The 17979-nt window shown below is 39.4% G+C and overlaps 1 protein-coding gene and 1 pseudogene across 2 annotated transcripts in view; both read right to left on the reverse strand.

Moving 5' to 3' along the window:
- Positions 1-17210, reverse strand: part of Sel1l (SEL1L adaptor subunit of SYVN1 ubiquitin ligase) — a 58892-nt gene extending 41682 nt beyond the window's left edge. Inside the window, exons 1-3 of one of the 2 annotated variants that reach the window (XM_004837100.3) lie at positions 17010-17210; positions 11222-11259; positions 10281-10509 (exon numbers count right to left, since the gene is read on the reverse strand). In XM_004837100.3, the coding sequence (XP_004837157.1) occupies positions 10281-10509; positions 11222-11259; positions 17010-17079 (337 nt within the window). In that variant the 5' untranslated portion in view covers positions 17080-17210. The remainder of the gene's footprint in view (positions 1-10280; positions 10510-11221; positions 11260-17009) is intronic. The other variant, XM_004837102.4, reaches the window with a different exon arrangement.
- Positions 4028-5179, reverse strand: LOC106007724 (mitochondrial glycine transporter pseudogene; annotated as a pseudogene).
- Positions 17211-17979: the final 769 nt, after the last annotated feature.

The raw sequence follows: 17979 nt of genomic DNA on the forward strand, positions 1-17979 counted from the left end.
TCTGGAAAAAGGAAGGCAATAAGGAAAAGAGGTGATCTACAGATGGAGACTTGCTTTTGGAGTTTTAAAAAAACTGGTTTTGGTTTGCTAATGATTTTTGTGAGAGCTGAGGTCTTAAAGGACAATGATTTTCCAACCTGATGAGCATAGTTTTCAGTGGGTGAATGTGAACTCTAAGACTGGTAAGATAAGAAGAGCTTAGAAAGGCCTTTCTTGTTACTTGGACTTTCTGGCCTTGTACCATTGCGCTTCCATTGCTGGTGAAGAAAATGTCTCTGGCTTTTCTAAATCCTGACCTCACAGACATTAACTGCCTGCACTTGAGTCTGAGATAAAACCTTATACTGCTCATACAAGCTGCCAGCTCAGTGTGACCTGTGCTGGGCTGACTGAACACTGTGGCTCAAGGAACAGGCCTCTGACTCTGCCATCTTGCAACACTGGGACACCTCTCCATGGAGTCCTCAACAGTGAAAGCAGAGACTGAGTGGCTTACCTGCCTAGGTCCCCTACAAATGTCCACAGGAAAGAGCTTGTTCCAGGTGGGCCCACCTGAAATGCAGGTGCTGACTGACAACTATTTCTGATACAGTGACTAACAGCATTCTGAACTTGTGATGACGTACTGCCTAAAGCTGCAGGTTGGGAGAGCGTACATCTCAGGGACTGTGATCCTCTACTTACTCTGGACAGACTGACCCAACTCCCTCTGGAGCTGACCCCTTTATTTGCTTTCCCAATCAGCTGCACTTTCCAAGAATGGACTGACACCCAGAGGGCCGAGGAGGTGAGCCTCTCCGGCTGCCATACCACTGCCACAGAGCAGACACAGATTAAAAAAATAGAGGAGCTGAGGAAACTGATGGAATCCCAACATAGGAAACAAATGGAATCCATAAAACAGATGCAAACAGATTTCCAGGAAATTAAGAACTCCACTGAAAGTTTACGCAGCAGAATGAACCAATGTGAGGACAGAATTTCAGATACAGAAGATAAGATTCCAATTAGGGAACAGGAAAAGAAAAATTGCTTTAAAATAGTAAGGGACCATGAGAAATCAATCCAGCAGCTACTAGACGATGCAAAGAAGAATAACATAAGACTGATTGGAGTCAATGAAGAAAGAGGAGAGAGTGCAGACGACATAAAAAAACTGTTCACAGAAGTGGTGGCAGAAAACTTCCCAAGCAGGGGAAAAGAACTTGACATACAGATAAGTGAGGCATATAGGACTCCAACTAGCCTTGATGAAAAAAAATCTACACATAGGCATATAATAGTTAAGATTCCAGAAACCCAACAGAAGAACAAAATTTGACAAGCAGTGAGAGAAAAGAAACAAATCACATACAAAGGAAAGCCCAGCAGAATCACAGCAGACTTCTCAATGCAAACCCTCAAGGCAAGAAGAGCTTGGAGTGACGTATGTCAAGCCCTAAACGAAAACAGCCTCCAAGCCAGACTGATGTACCCTGCACAACTATCTCTCAAAATTCATGGAGAAGTAAGACACTTTCATGACAAAGAGCACCTCAGGAACTTCATGAATATCAAACCAGCACTCCAAAAAACTTTAGACACTATCCTAGGAAAAGACAACGAGGATCACAACCCCAGGAAGCCCAGCAGAATGAATCCATCAGGCACGACAAGAAATTAAATGCAAAGGGGGAGAATCCAACAAAAAGAAAAAGTCATAACAGTGATAAGTCATTATGTATCAGTTATAACTATCAATGTTAATGGTCTCAATTCACCAATCAAAAGAAAGAGACTGGCAGAATGGGTCAAGAAGCAAGATCCAACAATATGCTGCATACAAGAAACATACTTAATTTAAAAAGAAACTCATAGACTGAAAGTTAAAGGGTAGAAAACGATACTCCTTGCAACAGGAATGCAAAAAAAAAAAAAAGGAGGAATAGCTATCCTCTTTGCAGATCAAGTGGATTTCAAACCAAAATCTGAAACACTTCTGTTCCTAAGAGTTTCAGATAAGGGACAGTCAACCTGTATGTAAAAATCTATTGTGAACATGCGTTTTCATTTCTCTTAAGTAAAAACATAAGAACAGAACTGTTGGTTCTTAACAGTAATATAAAAAATTTCTATATTGTTTTCCAAACTGGGTTTTATCATTTTACATTCACATTAGCAGTATTAGAAAGTTCTGCTTGGTTCACAACTAAGCTGACATTTGTCCTTTTAAAATTTTTAACTTCATCTCCCTAATGAGTGTATAATACGATCTTGTTATTGTACTGATTTGTATTTTTCTGATTCTAGTGCTGCACACCTTTCCTTGTGCTGCACTGGCTATTTATCATCTTCTTGTGTCTACTTTTTAATTGGGTTGTCTATTAATGAGCTATAAGAGTTCTGGTCATAGGTTATATGTATTATAAATATGTTCTGGTTAAGGACTACTTTTCATTTTCTTGACAATGTTTTTTAAAGTTCTAAATTTTGATGGAATCTCATTTATCAACTTTTTTCTTTTATACATCATGTTTTTTGTATCCTAGGAAATTCTTGCCTACCCTAAATTCATAAACATTTCCCCTTATAATTTCTTCTTAAAGTTTTATACTTTTAGTCTTTCATATTTGGGTTCATAGATCCTTTCAGTTATTTTTAATATATGGAAATAAAGGGTTGAGGTTAATTTTTTACATACGGATAACAGGTGTTCTACTACCATTTGTTGAAAACATTATCTTTTCCTCTGCTGTTGAGCCAAGTTTATGTTCTATAAAATGTTAATATTAAATAATCTTTCAAAACTCAGTGGACCATATATGTGTGCTTCTATTTCTAGATTGTTTTATTCCATTGATCTATATATATTTCCTTACACCAACATTGCCTTGATTACTGTAGCTTTAGAGGAAGTCTTTTTATAGCAAGTATACATAGACCTGAATTTTTATATATATCTTGTGTTTTCTAATTCTGCTAAATTCAAATACAAGTTCTAGGGGCTCCTAGAGATTTCTTAGTATTTTCTCTGTAGATGACCATTTTATCTACATATAAAGAGTTTACTTCTACTTTGTCAATCCTGTGCTGTTTATTTTTGTTGCCAGACTATTTTGGTTTGGACCTATGTTTCAAAGTTTAATGGACAGATGAAGAGTAGGCATATCTGCCCTTGTTCCCTACCTTAGGGAGAAAGCATTGTATCTTTTCCATTCATATAAGATGTTTTTGCTGGAAGTATAGAGTACATGTCTTTTATCTGTTGAGAAGTTTCTGTTCTACTTCTAGTCTCCTGATAGCTTTTACCATGAACAGCTGTAGAATTTAGTCCAATACTTTTCCTGCAACTACTGATAGGATCATATGGGTTTTTCCTTTCTTCTGTTAAAGTGATGACTTATGGGGGTGGATCTTCCAATGTTGAACCAACACTGCCATCCCTATAATAAAAGCACCTTCTACACACTGCCAGATCTGACTTCTAATAGTTTTTTTGTTAAACAAATTTTTATTAATGTTCATACTTTTCTATTATCTTTATCCAGTTTTAGTATTTTTTCATTAATAAAGGGCTTTACTTTATTCATCTGAACTTTAGTCATAGAAAATGGCAGAATACCTTAGATTTGACATAGTGCTGGGGCCAAGATCAAACAATTTTCTTCGTACATTTGGACGCAAGTAAGTCACTGCCCCCATTCTCTAACCCTAACCCTAATGACTACTGTTCCTCCTCAGGAAAGCACCTCAGACACAATCTTCAGGCTGCTGACCGTGAATGCTACCCAGATACTGTCTTCCCCAGGGCAGTTCCTCAGACGCAGCAGGAGGCCTAGTTTCTCTGGACCATGACTCCTTGCACAAGCACATCCCGAAAGAGACTCTAGTGCAGGTGAGGCCACCTGGCAATACTCTCTCTCTGAAAATGCCTTGCCGGTAGTCCTGTGGGTTGTGCTGACCTCTGTCCCAAATCCCCAGGGGCCTACGTGTACTGGTGACTCCTCTTCTGGGAGACTGAGGGCTCCAGTCAGACCCTCTGCCTCCCTGAATCGAGGCTGAAGCAACAGTGTTTCTGCCTGGTTCTCCAGACAAGATTTCACCTGACTGCAGAGTGCCATAAAGCAGCACTTGGCAGCAAATAAGCGGGATGACAGCACACTCTTTCCTGTCCTTTCCTGTCAGGATTTTAGGCCCATCTTTGCCATCATCTCTTCATAGACTGTCCATGCCATTGCTGCCATCAGAGCTCTGCAGAGGGCCCGGGGAACGCTGCCTTGGAAGAAGCCACGTAGCCCATAGTCTTTGAAAATGAGTGTTACTGCTTGGCCAATCCACTGAAACTTCACTGGGGAGAGCTGGATATGAGTTTTGATAACATCTGCAGGTTGAGTTACCAACAAGGCCAGCATACCAGCAAATATTCCACAGCTAAAATTCACAACAGGAATGAAGGCTACATCAGACTGGTCGTGGAGCTCTACGTTTTTGGTCTGGCTGTAAAACATCAGGTAGATTCCTGAAAAGGGTGCATCATGAAGGAGGGTGGCTGTCAGGCCACTGAAGAGGCCTCGGTGGTCCCCGCTGCAATAGATGCTCCTCAGGGCTTTGTAGATGCTCTCATAGCCGTGATTCCCATTCTCATAGCGTGTTTTGATCACTGTGATGGGCGACATGCAGACCCCTGCAACAGATCGAGAGCCCATGCCCAATATGATTGACTCCAGGGCACTGGGCGGATGGCCTCGCAGGAAATACTGCTTCAAAGAGTAGAGCACCAAAGTAGATTCCGACACCAGGGACACATCTCACAATGGAGGGGGACATCCCTTTCCAAAGGCCCAAAAGACTCTCTGTGCGCACCACCTTCAAGAGTACAGTCAACAACCCAACGCGTCCGGACCCATGGTCTGAGGGCTGGCGAGTCTGCAGGAGTGTTTTAAGGAGATCCAGAGGCTGGAAAAGTAGGGTGGAACAGGTCCCACTGATGAGGCCACACAGGAAAGCCTTTATCACCGGATGTAACGTGGCTGTGACTGACGTCCTGCGGGGGCAGCAGCTCGGCCCAAGCCTTCTGGATCATGGGCGACCGGTGGGGGGTCCTTCCCGGAAGCCACTCCGGCCCCTCGGCCCCGCCCTCCGGCCACCCCTGGCCACCCCGCAGCCTGGACTCCGCGCTTTCCAGTTTTAGGATTAGCACAATGTTGAGTTCCTAAAATGAGGGGAGAAGTGCTCCTTCTTTTTTCTGCTTTAAATGTTTGATATAATTTATCAGGTAAAATGTATATGAGTCTGTTGTTGTCATACAGGTAGGTTTTCAAACTAGGAATATACTTTCTTTAAAAGGTGCTATTCAAATTTTATATATCTTTCAGACTCAGTTTCATTAATTTGTCTTCCAAAGTACTTCACAGAAGTTATCAAATTTATTTTGAAAAAGAGTTTTGTAATATGCTTTCTATATCCTTTTAAATTTTGTAAAATCTGTGGTAATATCCTCTAAATCTTGATATTGTAATTTTTAAAAATGTATAATTGATATTGTGTAATAGGAAGAAAAGGTCTAAAGGAGCAGGGGAAGTGGGAGGGGTAGGGGAAAGGAAAGAAGGGAAAACAAAAAATATGAGAAAAGGAAAAAAATGGAAACAAAGTCTTTACAAATAGGGAAGGGTGGAGGGGGTGAAGGGAGGGCAGGGGAATGGGGAAAAAATAAGAACCAAGATACGTCATGCAAAGGTACAAGATCCCAATGATGAATGTAACTGTATTGTATACCTAAAATGTACCAATAAACTTAATGGAGGAAAAAAAAATAAAAAGAATGGACTGACAACCCAACTTGGCTTCTCAGGCTCCATGCACCTTAGTGAAATTTGATTAAGTGTGGCTTTCCTTAGAAAGGGACTGCTCTTTTCTAGGTTGCTCACTTGATAAAGGATCAAGGTGAAATGGGTGGGGAAGTTTCTGAAAATTTGAGATTTTGTTCTGATCAATTTCTGTACATGATGTCTTTCTGGTGAAGTTGTACAAAAATGCTTTTCTGTGAAGATATTTTGCCTCTCTTGCCAACACCTACCCCTTCCCCACCAGATAAGAGGATGATTAAAAAATGTAAAATTATAATTGTAGATGGAAACACCGATTTTTCTAACAATTGAGAAAACTAAATGGAAGCCTCTGCATCTAGGGAAGAGGGAGCAGAGAGGGCATCAGTGATCTTTGTTTTTCAAAGCTGTTTTTGGAAGCTTCTACCTTTTCCTGAACAAAACCTCTGAGTATGCCTTTGCGAGCTGCTGAGAATAACATTGCTGAGTGTCTGATCACCGAAAAGGGCTGACTATGGCCTAGCGCCAGGCGGCCCAGCCCCTGTATTTTCCATCTGAAAACGTGCAGATGTTCAAACTCATGAGGTAGATGAACTAGGCCACCGACAGCAAAACCACTTGGAACCGACTGATAGTCCTTCTGAAGCCAAGGACTGGACTAAATTATTTGGGCTGGAGTAGGAAGCAAAGAACAAGCTGCTGCTCAAAGCAGGAGGCCTTGTGCTTCTACCTAATGCAGGTTCTCTTTGTTTCTAGGATTATCGTGTACTCTCTGGGATGGAACTTCTCAAGACACTGTCTCAGTCTGGGATGGCTTGCTGGTCAGCTTCAAATTACTGGTCATAGTTGATGTTATGCCCGAACTGATGCCTTGGGTAAGAAACTTATGGAGAAAGCCACCTGACTTTCTAAGATAGACCTATTATGATTAATAGGATTTGCTTTAACTATCCTAAGTACATGATTCCTAAAGGGTCCAATCGAAACCAATAGAGCAGGTTGGCCTCACTATTCTTTGGGTCTTACTGATGATACTTTTGCCATAAAGACGTCTTAGTCAATGACAAGGGGGTAGACTGTGTGGCGAAGATTAAACACAGCAGGCCTAAACTGTCCCCGAAAAGGCCTGCTTACAGACTGCCCTTTGCTGGCATCTGCGAAATTAGATTTCTGGTGAGTTCCCACCGTCCTGATAAGAATTGTTCACCCACACTGTACAAATAGTTGGTTCATGTTGAGCACCTGCCTTCCTTCGGAGAGACTGCAATTTCGGTATGTGCCAGGCGGAAGGTGCCAACTTAACCAGGCCTCACTAAAAATCCCAGGTATAGGGTCTCTAATAAGCTTCCCCGGAGAAGATTCTGATGTGTGTTGTTGAAATTGTTGCTTTGGAAATTAAACGTGTCCTGTGTGCCTCCTCTGAGAGAGGAGAGGACCCCTGGAATCCTGCATCTGGTTTCCCTCAGACTTCACCCCTTGCACCTTTTCCTCTGGTCATTGTGCTTTGTATGCTTTCACTGTAATAAATCATAGCAGTGAATACAACCACATGCTGAGGGGCTTTGAGTCTTCCCAGTGAATGACTGAAACTGAGGCTGTGGTCTTAGGGATCCCTAACACAGTTAGGAATAAGTATAAAATAGTCAAGAAAAAGCAAGAAGGCAAGTACGGATGAAGTCATGTAAGCAGAGTGGCAGAAGATGAAGGCTGAGAGAGAGACAGCCTGATCACATAAGGCCATGCCAGTAAGGGTGAGATTCTGGGTATGAGAGGAAGCCACAGGAGGCTTCTGAGCAGAAAGGAGGATGAATCAGGCCTCTGTCAGAGAGCTGAAAAGAAGGAAAAAGAGTGAAAATGGGGAGGTGAACAGGAAGCTCTAAGGTACAGAAAGTTCTTCAGTTGCCCTTGAATTCTTTAGAAAAGAACCCCAAGTAACAAATACAGGAGGAATGGTAGAGTTGCAAAGTCACCACTACGCAAACCAAAATGAAAGAAGGTCTGAAAGATAAATATAAATAGTTGCCCAAACCACTAGGCAGCAGGTCAGTGTACAACTCCAGAACAGCTGGATCAGCCTGATACTATCTGATTTCACTGAAAAAAAAACTTAATGTCACTAGAAATAGGACAGTCAGATACTATATGCCTCCTAATGTAAAGCAAAGCAATAAGTATACAACACCAACTAGGTAGAGCTAACTTCCCATTTTATAAAAGATACAGCAAATTGTGGAGAAAGCTAAATAACATTATAAGAATAAAATTAGCTAGACTCAAAACACGGGAAAATGTACAGCACAAAAGTCACTATTTCTGTAATACATAAAATGACACTTAAAGGGCAGGAGAACTATTATAGATTAAGAGAAACTGTAGATCTTACCTTGGATATGGAATTAAACAAATCATTATAAAAAATACCCAGAACAAGTGAGAAAACAGGACAGCCTGTATATTAGGTGATAAAAGAATAAAAGCTAATTTCATGATTTGGTTGAAAAAATTCTGGTCAAAGAACATGTAAAATGTGATTTAAAATACTCTAGGAAAGGAAAACAGGGTAAAATTGTGTGGGGTGGTAAAGATGAAACAAAAACAGCAGGATGCTGACAGTTGTTGAAGTTGGGTGACTAAGACATCTTCTACTCTTATGAGTGTTTAAAAATCCTCATAAAAAATAAAAAGGAATGGAGTAAACTAAGACTTGGAAAGATTTTAAAACAGTCAATACACACTGGACCAAAGTATAGGAAGAGTCTCAAAGAAAGTAAACAGAATTGTTTTTCTGAAGAATGATGCAACAATGCGTATCAAATGTTTTTAAGCCTGGGATTTAGCTCAGTGGTTCCGGCACCTGCCTCACAAGTGCAAGGTCCTAAATTTGATCCTTGGTACCAAAACCAAAAAAACAAATGTTTAAAAAAAATTTACATTCATTCCAGAAAATTTAAGAATTCTAAGAAAATTATCAAAGATGCACATGAAGATACATTGAAAATGGGCCGGGGATTCAGCTCAGTGGTTCCACCACCTGCCTCACAAGTGCAAGGTCCTGGGTTTGATCCCTGGTACCAAAAAAAACCCCCAAACAAACCAAAAAGATACATTTAAAACGATTTCCCAGGAAAACACTATAAAAAGTCCATGTCTAAATTATAGCAAATTTACACAACTTTTTACAGCCATTAACTATTAAACTATAAAAGAAAAATAACATGGGAAAATGTTCATAGTAAACTGTTAAGTGCAAAATGCAAAAAGTAAACTAGTATATATGTTTTGGCACAATTTAGTTTTTTTTTTTCTTTCTCTTTTTTCTTATGGTACTAAGGATTGATCTAGGGCCTTTGCACTGAACCACTTTCCCAGACAGGTTCATATTTTTAATTTTGAGACAGGGTCTCACTAAGCCACTAAATTGCCCAGGTTGAGCTTGAATGTATAATCCTCTTGCCTCAGACCCGTGGAGTTCTGGGATTATGCGTGTATGCCAGGTGCCCAGCCCCAATTTACTTTTCTTAAAACTATTTATATACCTAGAAAAAAGCCTGTAAGAGTATTCTTCATGATGTTAATAGTTATTATTTTTAGTTGATGGGATTAAGTTCTTTTTCATTTTTTAAAGATGGTTTTTCTATGCACAAGTATGATATATTTCCTGTAAAAATTTTGAAGATGTAAACATTCAAGTCTGGATCAATTCCTGTGTCGTTAATAATGAAATAGTAAGTGGCCATGGTGGCGATCTTTGAAATCATAAACTGAGTAACAGAAGGGTGGAAGCAAAACACAGAATAGACACATTAACACATTTTTAAAAGGATAGCCTTTTGGTACACTATTATGAGAAAGACCAACTTTTAAATTTAAAAGAAGTGTCAAGAAGGTGAGAGAAAAGGATTAAAGTTTGTAAGTTTACGTATGTTTCAAATGGAGAGGTTAAAAAACAACTAAATCAAATTACAGTGATGATTAGAAAGGTTACTATAGTAAAAATCCTAACATAATTCTGAAAATGTCCAAAGCAGCATGTTAGACAATTCTTTCTGTGCTTCTATTTTGTGCATTAACTGACAGATTGTTTTTTTTTCTGGTAGCAGGGATTGAACTCAGGACCTTGCACTTGCAAGGTAGGCACTGGAACCACTGAGCTAAATCCCCAGTCCTGACAGATTATTCTTAAAAATTTCTCAGGAAGAAACTGACATACCAGTATCCAAAAAGAAATGTTAGGGTATTAATGTAGCCTGTGTACAACTTCATCTACCTAATTCAGCTATGTGGGTCAACTCTGATAGTCAAATATTAAAATATAGAAAAAACCACAAAACTACATTTTATACAATTATATATGGTTAATAATCAGTAAAATCAGTCTTTTTCAACATCTTCAACAGTCTTTTTCTTCTGCACTTACTAGTTTAATAACAGTCTCTTTCCTACATCAGGCAAAAGCAAAGAAAACGTCCAGACTACCTGGTTTCCGTACTTTCTTTGGTGCTTCATAGTCCTTTTCTGGATTTGGAGATTCTAGAAAGCTGATTTCTTCCGTGGCACTTTTCCCTTCCTGGCTCTTGAGGCTATTTTCCTCTTCTTGAATGGGGGATTCCAATTCTGATTCTTCTGAATCAACAAATATCTGACCAGCAACTACTCTGCCTGTGGTAGTGTGGTCCTTTACTGACTCATCTGATGGCAAAGAAGTCTGAGAATATGAAGTATTTTTAGTTATCAACAGTATCAAGATTTCATCCAACCCAATTTGTCCATTCTTTTTACTAACCCAGCCGTCTCCTTCAGCTCCTTAAAGTGCCGCCCTCCATCACCTCTACAGGGTTTAGCTTGTGTAAATCACATGTCTTTATCGTCTGTTGAACTCTTTGAATTTCAACCAGGAAGTCTTCCTTAATCCCTAGTATCTGGGTTAGCTTCTCCCTCTCCATGATCCAATCCCCTATGATAATTCTGTTATCATAACTTCCCGTCTTTATCTGTATTTCCGCTAATCCAGAGATTATAGCTCCTAACTAAGCAGTTTCCTGGCATATGTAAGAACCAGCCTTATTTATTCATTCAACCAACAGATGCATTAACTCCTTAGAATTCTTTTTGAAAATTTATGTAAATAGACACAAATGGCAGAGTCTTTAAAAGTTGGAGACTGAACTCAGGCCCTCACCGAATCAGCCAACACTTTCAATGAAAACATTTGCTATTCTCCCTCGTAGGTCAGTGATTTTTTTTTTTTAATTTTTTACCCCAGAAGAATTAGAATATTGATAACCACTTATCTGTTTTTTTAAAAAATTCAATTCTGTCACTCAAAAGATGCAGACTTCATATCCTTTCTAAGTTGCATAACTCTTTGCTTTTAAATTGGGCAGCAAATATCAGCCATTGCAAATTTTAGTACATACCTTAGAATCTAAGGATTCATCCTGGTTGCCTTCTTCATCTGCAAAGAAATTTTAAGATAATTTAGTCATCTTTTTGTCGGGAAATTACAAATGTTATTAAAAGAAAACATCTGATAGGCACAACAACAAATAAGACACTATGCCTAGATTGAAAAATTAGTTGTAGTCAGCAACTGTTCACAAAAGATTAAGTAAAAAAAATGGGTTCAGGTGGTAGATTTTCTCTAGGTAGGAAGACAAATTACCCCTGTTCCCCGCCAAAGATATTTCAGATTCCAGTCAATTTTCTGTATATATTTAGTCTATTACTGACAATGAATTACTAAGTATAAAAATATACCTTTAATTTCATATTCCTGCTTCTACCTATTCTGTTCCTTTGCTCAGGATGTGGAGGTAAATTAGCTTATCTTATTGCCAATTAGCATTTTACTATTTGATAATACTATTAATCAATATAATATAAATAATATAATAATTATTACTATTTGTCAATAGAGTTACCAGACAAATATACTTAGGACTTGTATTCTACTTTACTAAAGAGATAACCAGATATAGGTAAAAGTAGCATCATCCTGTCATGTACTCACTCACGTGAAAGCTATTTATTAAGACATTAACGGTTCATGTTAAATGATGAATCGAGCCACTAATTATACCTTTCTTCCCAATTCATACAGGTTGTTTTGGTTTTGTTGGATTACATAATATTCCTTATATTATTCTTTCCATATTTTCTGGCTGTCACTGTTATACTGGCTGCTTATTATTCTTTCTCCTGCTCTTATATAAACACATGCACCAACCCAATGTTCAGTCACAAATGTTTGATCTTTGTATTCATTGCCAGCTTAAAAAAACCAAACTGTGAGATTATCTCTGTTTTCTGCTTGCTCTTGAAATTACCTGAGTTTATATAGGAGCAAGTTTCAATTCTGCCTGCTCTGTCAGCTATCTGAGAAATTAACCAGCAGATAAAATGCTGTAAGACCACTTGATTTTTACTGGTAAATGTGGTCCTACCTTACTTCATACAGATATGGTTATACCCTAAATATTATTTGGAACTTGTAACTCTTTACAATAAAAACATGTTTTGGAATTTGTTACCAAAGTATCAAACTAAGAAGCACAAAATATACAACTCTTATTTCACAAAACTTGTTTTGAGTATCTGAGAAAATCAGTCTACCAGTGAAGTTTTGCCATATATGAAGCTGGTGTCAGTTTAAAGAAAATTTAAATTAAAGCTACTACTTACATTCACTTACTTTTAGACTACCTTCAAAATATGTTTTTATTTTTAGAAGGAGAAGAGTATTTCACGTATTGGTCCCACAGTGCCCGTAACATTTAGGCAGTGCTGTCAATTGGGATTCATCCTTCCCAGTAACTTCATTACAAGTATCACCCAAAGCCCAAGTTCTAACAGACAGTTCAAGTTCCATTTTCAGTAAATTTGGGACAAAGGAAAATATTCATCTCTATTATGTAGCAAAGTTTTATGCATATAGTTAATCACAATTTTTAACTAGTTAATATATCAAGAGCAGACTTTAAGTGTGCAGATTTATATGATATATTCCCACTGAACTTCGGAGCAGCTGAGACTAGTCACTAATCACTAAATCTAGTACGACACTTGGAAGCTAATGGGAAAATAATATAGATAACATAAATAAATACAAAGACACATATGTTTGAAAGCTTACTATAAGCCGTAAGGCATAGGAGAAGCAAAATGTTATTTCTGAACTCCACAAAACATGACTTGTGACATCAGGATCATTTCATGTGAATTGCATCATGCTTCTCTCTTAACAAACTAGGAATATATACTAAGATTACTGGTAAACAAGCATTCTTTTTCAGTTACTAAACTGGGAAAACCTACTCCAGATGGTAGTCTTAAGCATAAGCTGTTTTCTCTTTCAGACTGACAGCCACATTCACACAACACTTTTTATAAGGTTGCTTATGACCAATGCACTTTGGACATGTAGTCTTTTGGAAAAGATTAGAGAGACACGAGAGTTATGCATACCGAAAAAGTAAATAGTAAATGTTCTGCTTTCACCAGAATACAGACATCAAGCAAAAAGAATGCAAAGGGACTCAATAGTTACAGATTTCACACTCACTGGTATCACACCTAAAATACAATTATCCACACTACTTTATTAATTGCGCACCTTCCCTTGAAAAACATCAATTTTCATTTGTATATCAGCTGACAAAACTGCAAAGCACTAGGGATCTTTTTTCAAGGACAAAATGTTATGACAAATTCATTTTACCACCTGTCATGTAACTTAAACAGACTGATCACTTTCAAGCATGCAGTCTGAAGAGTTTGGTGAAAAGGGACTAGATATCCTGCCTTCTGCATTGCCCTTTTGTTTAGGATCTATGCGAATCCTATGACAGTACTGACTCTGAGTTACTCCAAATCCGAGACCAGTTTGAGACCTGGCTTCCCCACAGATTAATTTGAACACTCATGGTTCAACACTGAAAGCTTGCTCAGCCTTCATTTTCTCAGTCTATCAAGAGGGAATAATTTCATCCATCCTGCTGGTTCACAAGATGAAAAGAACAACTAAAACAGCGAAGTTATCTATCTTCTGCAGTCTAAAAACTACTCTCAGAATTTATGTTACTAGTATAATTATTATCTGAAATATCTAGCAGTGGGTCTTATTAAAAATACTGTACTATTGTTTGGCACAAAGGAACAAAAGTAAATCATTTGCTTCTTTTTCCCCAAAACAATAAAGCATTTATTATTATTTTCCTTTTGGTGTGGGGCTGTGAACTCAGGGCTCCTGCAGGCTTTGCACATGCTCTATCACTGAGTTTATGCCCTCAGCCCCAAGTAAACATATTTTTAAGTGAGAAAATTTACTGCCTTTTCACTATTAAGAAAAAAAGAGAGGGCCAGGGATTTAGCTCAGTGGTTCCTCTGCCTACCTCGCAAGCGCAAGGTCCTGAGTTCGATCCCTGGTACCAAAAAAAAGAAAATGAAAGAGAAATTTTAATCTCCTTAAAGTTTATTCACAGGGAAAAGAAAACATTTCTAATGTAACTCTCCTATGTTTTGCAAGTCTCTAAAACAGGGTACAAGATAATTGCTACTGACAAGGATAAGATCAGTATCTTCTTTGTTGGCTAAACATATTCTACCTGATTATAAATGAAACTCGCCCTGGGTAACCACTAACACTGACACACAAATTACCACCAAAAACTTGATTTTTGTGGGGTTTTTTTTTTGGTACTGGGGATCGAACTCAGGACCTTGCACAGGTGAGGCAGGCGCAGTGCCAAAATTGATTTTTATATAGGAGCAAAGCTTTAAATATTTCAAACAAGGCTGGAATCCTATATAAATAAGCACTCTACTGAATGACAAACCCAACTAAAAAAATCAAAGCACTTAACTTATAAAACTTTATATCATGTGTTTTATGATATGTGAACTTCAGGTGATGATGGCACAGTTGTCAGAGGATTGGTTTTAGGACTCTCCAGCCTCCAAACCCAGGATACCAGGCGGGGGATTTAGCTCAGTGGTTCTGCCGCCTGCCTTGCAAGCGTATGGACCGGAGTTCAATCCCTGGTACCAAAACAAACAAACAAACAAAAAAACAAAAAAACCCAGGATACCAAAATCTGATGCCAGTCTCTTCTATAAAATGCAGTGGTTTACATATAACCTAATTACTTATGACACCTAATACAATGTAACGTTATGTAAGTAGCTGTTATAGTGTGTTGCTTAGGAAATAACAAGAAAAAAGTCTATACATATTCAGCACAAACACAATTTTTTCCTCTGAGTATTTTCCATCTTGGGTAGGTTGAATCCACTTATGTGACTTGCCAAATAGGGAAGACCATGGCCTCTATTACCTTTCAGCGTGAATGTCTATCTTCTTTTAATTCTGGCTAAGTTTTCAGATTTACTAGGGAAATGTTTTGGCATACCTTTTACTATGATGGAAATCAAAGCAGGTAATTCCTGAACACAGACCTCCTCTTACATCAATACACCAACAAGATTTAACACTTCGGTATTAATAGCTTTGCATTATAACATCCTGAAAAACCTACCTGTAGATCTTTAAGAACCCATCTCCTTACATAGAGCTCTAAGTTAAATAATCAAAAGATGACACAGGAACATTTGAATACTTTTCTTTAAACTCCACAAATTGAATTCTGATGGAATACATATCATGTTCTTAGTTACTGTAGTTCTCAATTTTTTTTTTCTCTTGGTACGAGGGATTGAACTCGGGACCTTGCACCTGCAAGGCAGGCGACAGAAGCACTGAGCTAAATCCCTGGCCCTGTTGTTCTCAAACTTTAATAAGAACCACTTAAAGAACTTATACAAATTCATATACAGATACCTGACCTACTCCAGACCTAAAACTGAGTTTTAAAAAACTCCTCAAAGGAATTCTCTTGCAGGTGGTTCATGGTTCGTCAGGCATGTTACCTACTAAACTCTCAACAGCTTCATTTCATACTTCTTTTGCTCAAACAACTGTTAGAAGTGGTTCAGGAGTTATGCACTGAACAGTCTCTAAAGATTTGGTCATAAACACAAAGTATCACCGCAACGGGAGGGGAATGGACCTCATAGTGATGGTGGCCGTAATTAGCATATGTTTGTTGCTTTAGAAATCGTATCTCAAACCACAAAGAGAACAGAAATTTGGTTCAGGCCTCTTATTTTAGAAGCAGGATGACGTTATGGCATTGATTTACAAGTAGGACAGATAATCTGGGAATTCAAATAACCATCTGGGAAATTTACTGCTGGGAAAAAAAGTGACATTTATGCTCTGTCTTATTCCCCCAGATTTAAAGCTGCAGAACAGCTGTCTTGTTAACTGAAGCTGATTAAAATTTGAAAACTTTACTGTACAATTGTTTACCAACTCCTAGAAATACTAAGTATTTTTAAAATTAACACTCCCCAAATAGAAGTTTTTTGATGTAAGCAGATCAAAAGATTAAAAAAAGAAAACCAGAATATAAACCAGCTAGTTGGAAAATCAATTCAAAAGCACATGAATTTTTGTGTCTACATGAAAAGGCGAATAACACTTGTTATTTATTCTGTAAGGACCAAATCTTTCTCAAAAGTCATAAACCCCCCGTCAACAAACAAGGGCAAGTCAGAAACACTGTGACAGAGGTCACCACTCTTTCAAGAAGTTTTTTAAAAGAGAGGTAGGGTGGTTACAACCACATCAGAAGTCTCCGTTTCTAAACAAGTAGATCAGGGAGCACCTCAGGTGTTAAGCAAACCCACCGAGCCACTGTCCACATCTCAGCCTTGATGGGCCCTGCCCTGCCCAAAGTGACAGCTCCAGATGTGCCGATTACAAATCCCAAACCCAGAGCTCCAGAACGGAAGCAAGACATAGTCTATATGACTCAGGTCGAGGAAGCACCAGTCGGATCCCAGTTTCGCGGTGGGGCTAAGCCAGCTGTCGGGGTTCAAGCCCACGGAGTCAATTCCTCTTCCGAGAGAAGTCGGGCAAAGTTTGTTACGTGGGAGAGGTGTGGGCAAGGTGCCTGCCCCTTCTCATCCTCCCACTCAGCTCCCTAGACAGCCCCACTGACCCAGGCAACCGACGCCAAGGAAAGACAAGTGACAGGCAGTGCGCGGTGTGACCAGCGAGCCAGCCCCGAGCCCCCGGCGCCCGTCCGCAGGTGGAGGCCGGGGGGCGACGGCTCCGGGCCTTCGGCCCATGGGGCGGATACTGACCCGAGGACGGCGAGGCCGAGCCCAGTAGCACCGCACAGAGCAGCAGAGTCAGCCCGACCCGGACCTGCATCCTGTTGTCGCAGCCCTCCGCCACCCGCGGGAGTTGTCCGTCGCCTTTGATTCTGCCACCACCAACTCAGCCACCTCCGCCGCCTTACCGCCGCTCTTCCTGCTCCAGTTTCCTCCCTCCGCCCCTTCCCAGGCCTCCCTGATCCAGAGACCAGCCAATCCTCGCCCGCCGCCGTGGGCTACTCGCCCAATCGTCGTGGTCGTCCCTCCCACCCCCTTGTCCCAGCCCAATGTTATAGATTGGCCAATCACTGTGCGAGGTTCTCACACCAGCTTTCCCGGTTGGACCACGGCCTCACCGACCTGGCCCCTGATAATTGGTAACGCCTGAATCCGAGTGTGAGTTCTGGGTTGAGAGGCGGGAAACTCACTCAGAACTACAATCCCCACAATGCACTTCATGAATTCACTGGGCGTTTGCTCTTGGGAACCGTAGTCCATTGTAGAGCAAGCTTTGTAATTGTAAGCGGCACCTGAGATACATGTGAAGGCTATGAACCCACAGCCTTTTTTTGTTTTGCTTTTAAGCCAAAATAAATACAAAAGAACAGATATGATAAGGTTAAGAACTAGTAACTCGTTCAGCATGTTTTCCTACTTGTTTATTTAGAAATTTTAAAATACAAAAACTGAAAATTTTCACTATTTTAATTTAGACTTAAAAGATTTAGATATTTTAAAATAACTAACATAAAACAGTACCGTGGTATACAAAAGCCAGGGTGCAACCAACTGCCTGTCCTTTGTTTCCCATCAAAAACAAAAGGAAATAAATTGCACCTAGTCTAGATTATTTCACTGCTAGTATTCATTTTTAATTAAGGTCATCTGATAATTATTTGGAAAATGTGGCAACACCTGTTGCAAAATCCTTTCAAACACTTGTCCTCATGCCTCTTGG

Source organism: Heterocephalus glaber, unplaced genomic scaffold, assembly GCF_053883595.1.
Source record: "Heterocephalus glaber isolate CG9 unplaced genomic scaffold, H.glaber_assembly_v1.0 deba00001608, whole genome shotgun sequence".
Classification (NCBI taxonomy): domain Eukaryota; kingdom Metazoa; phylum Chordata; class Mammalia; order Rodentia; family Bathyergidae; genus Heterocephalus; species Heterocephalus glaber.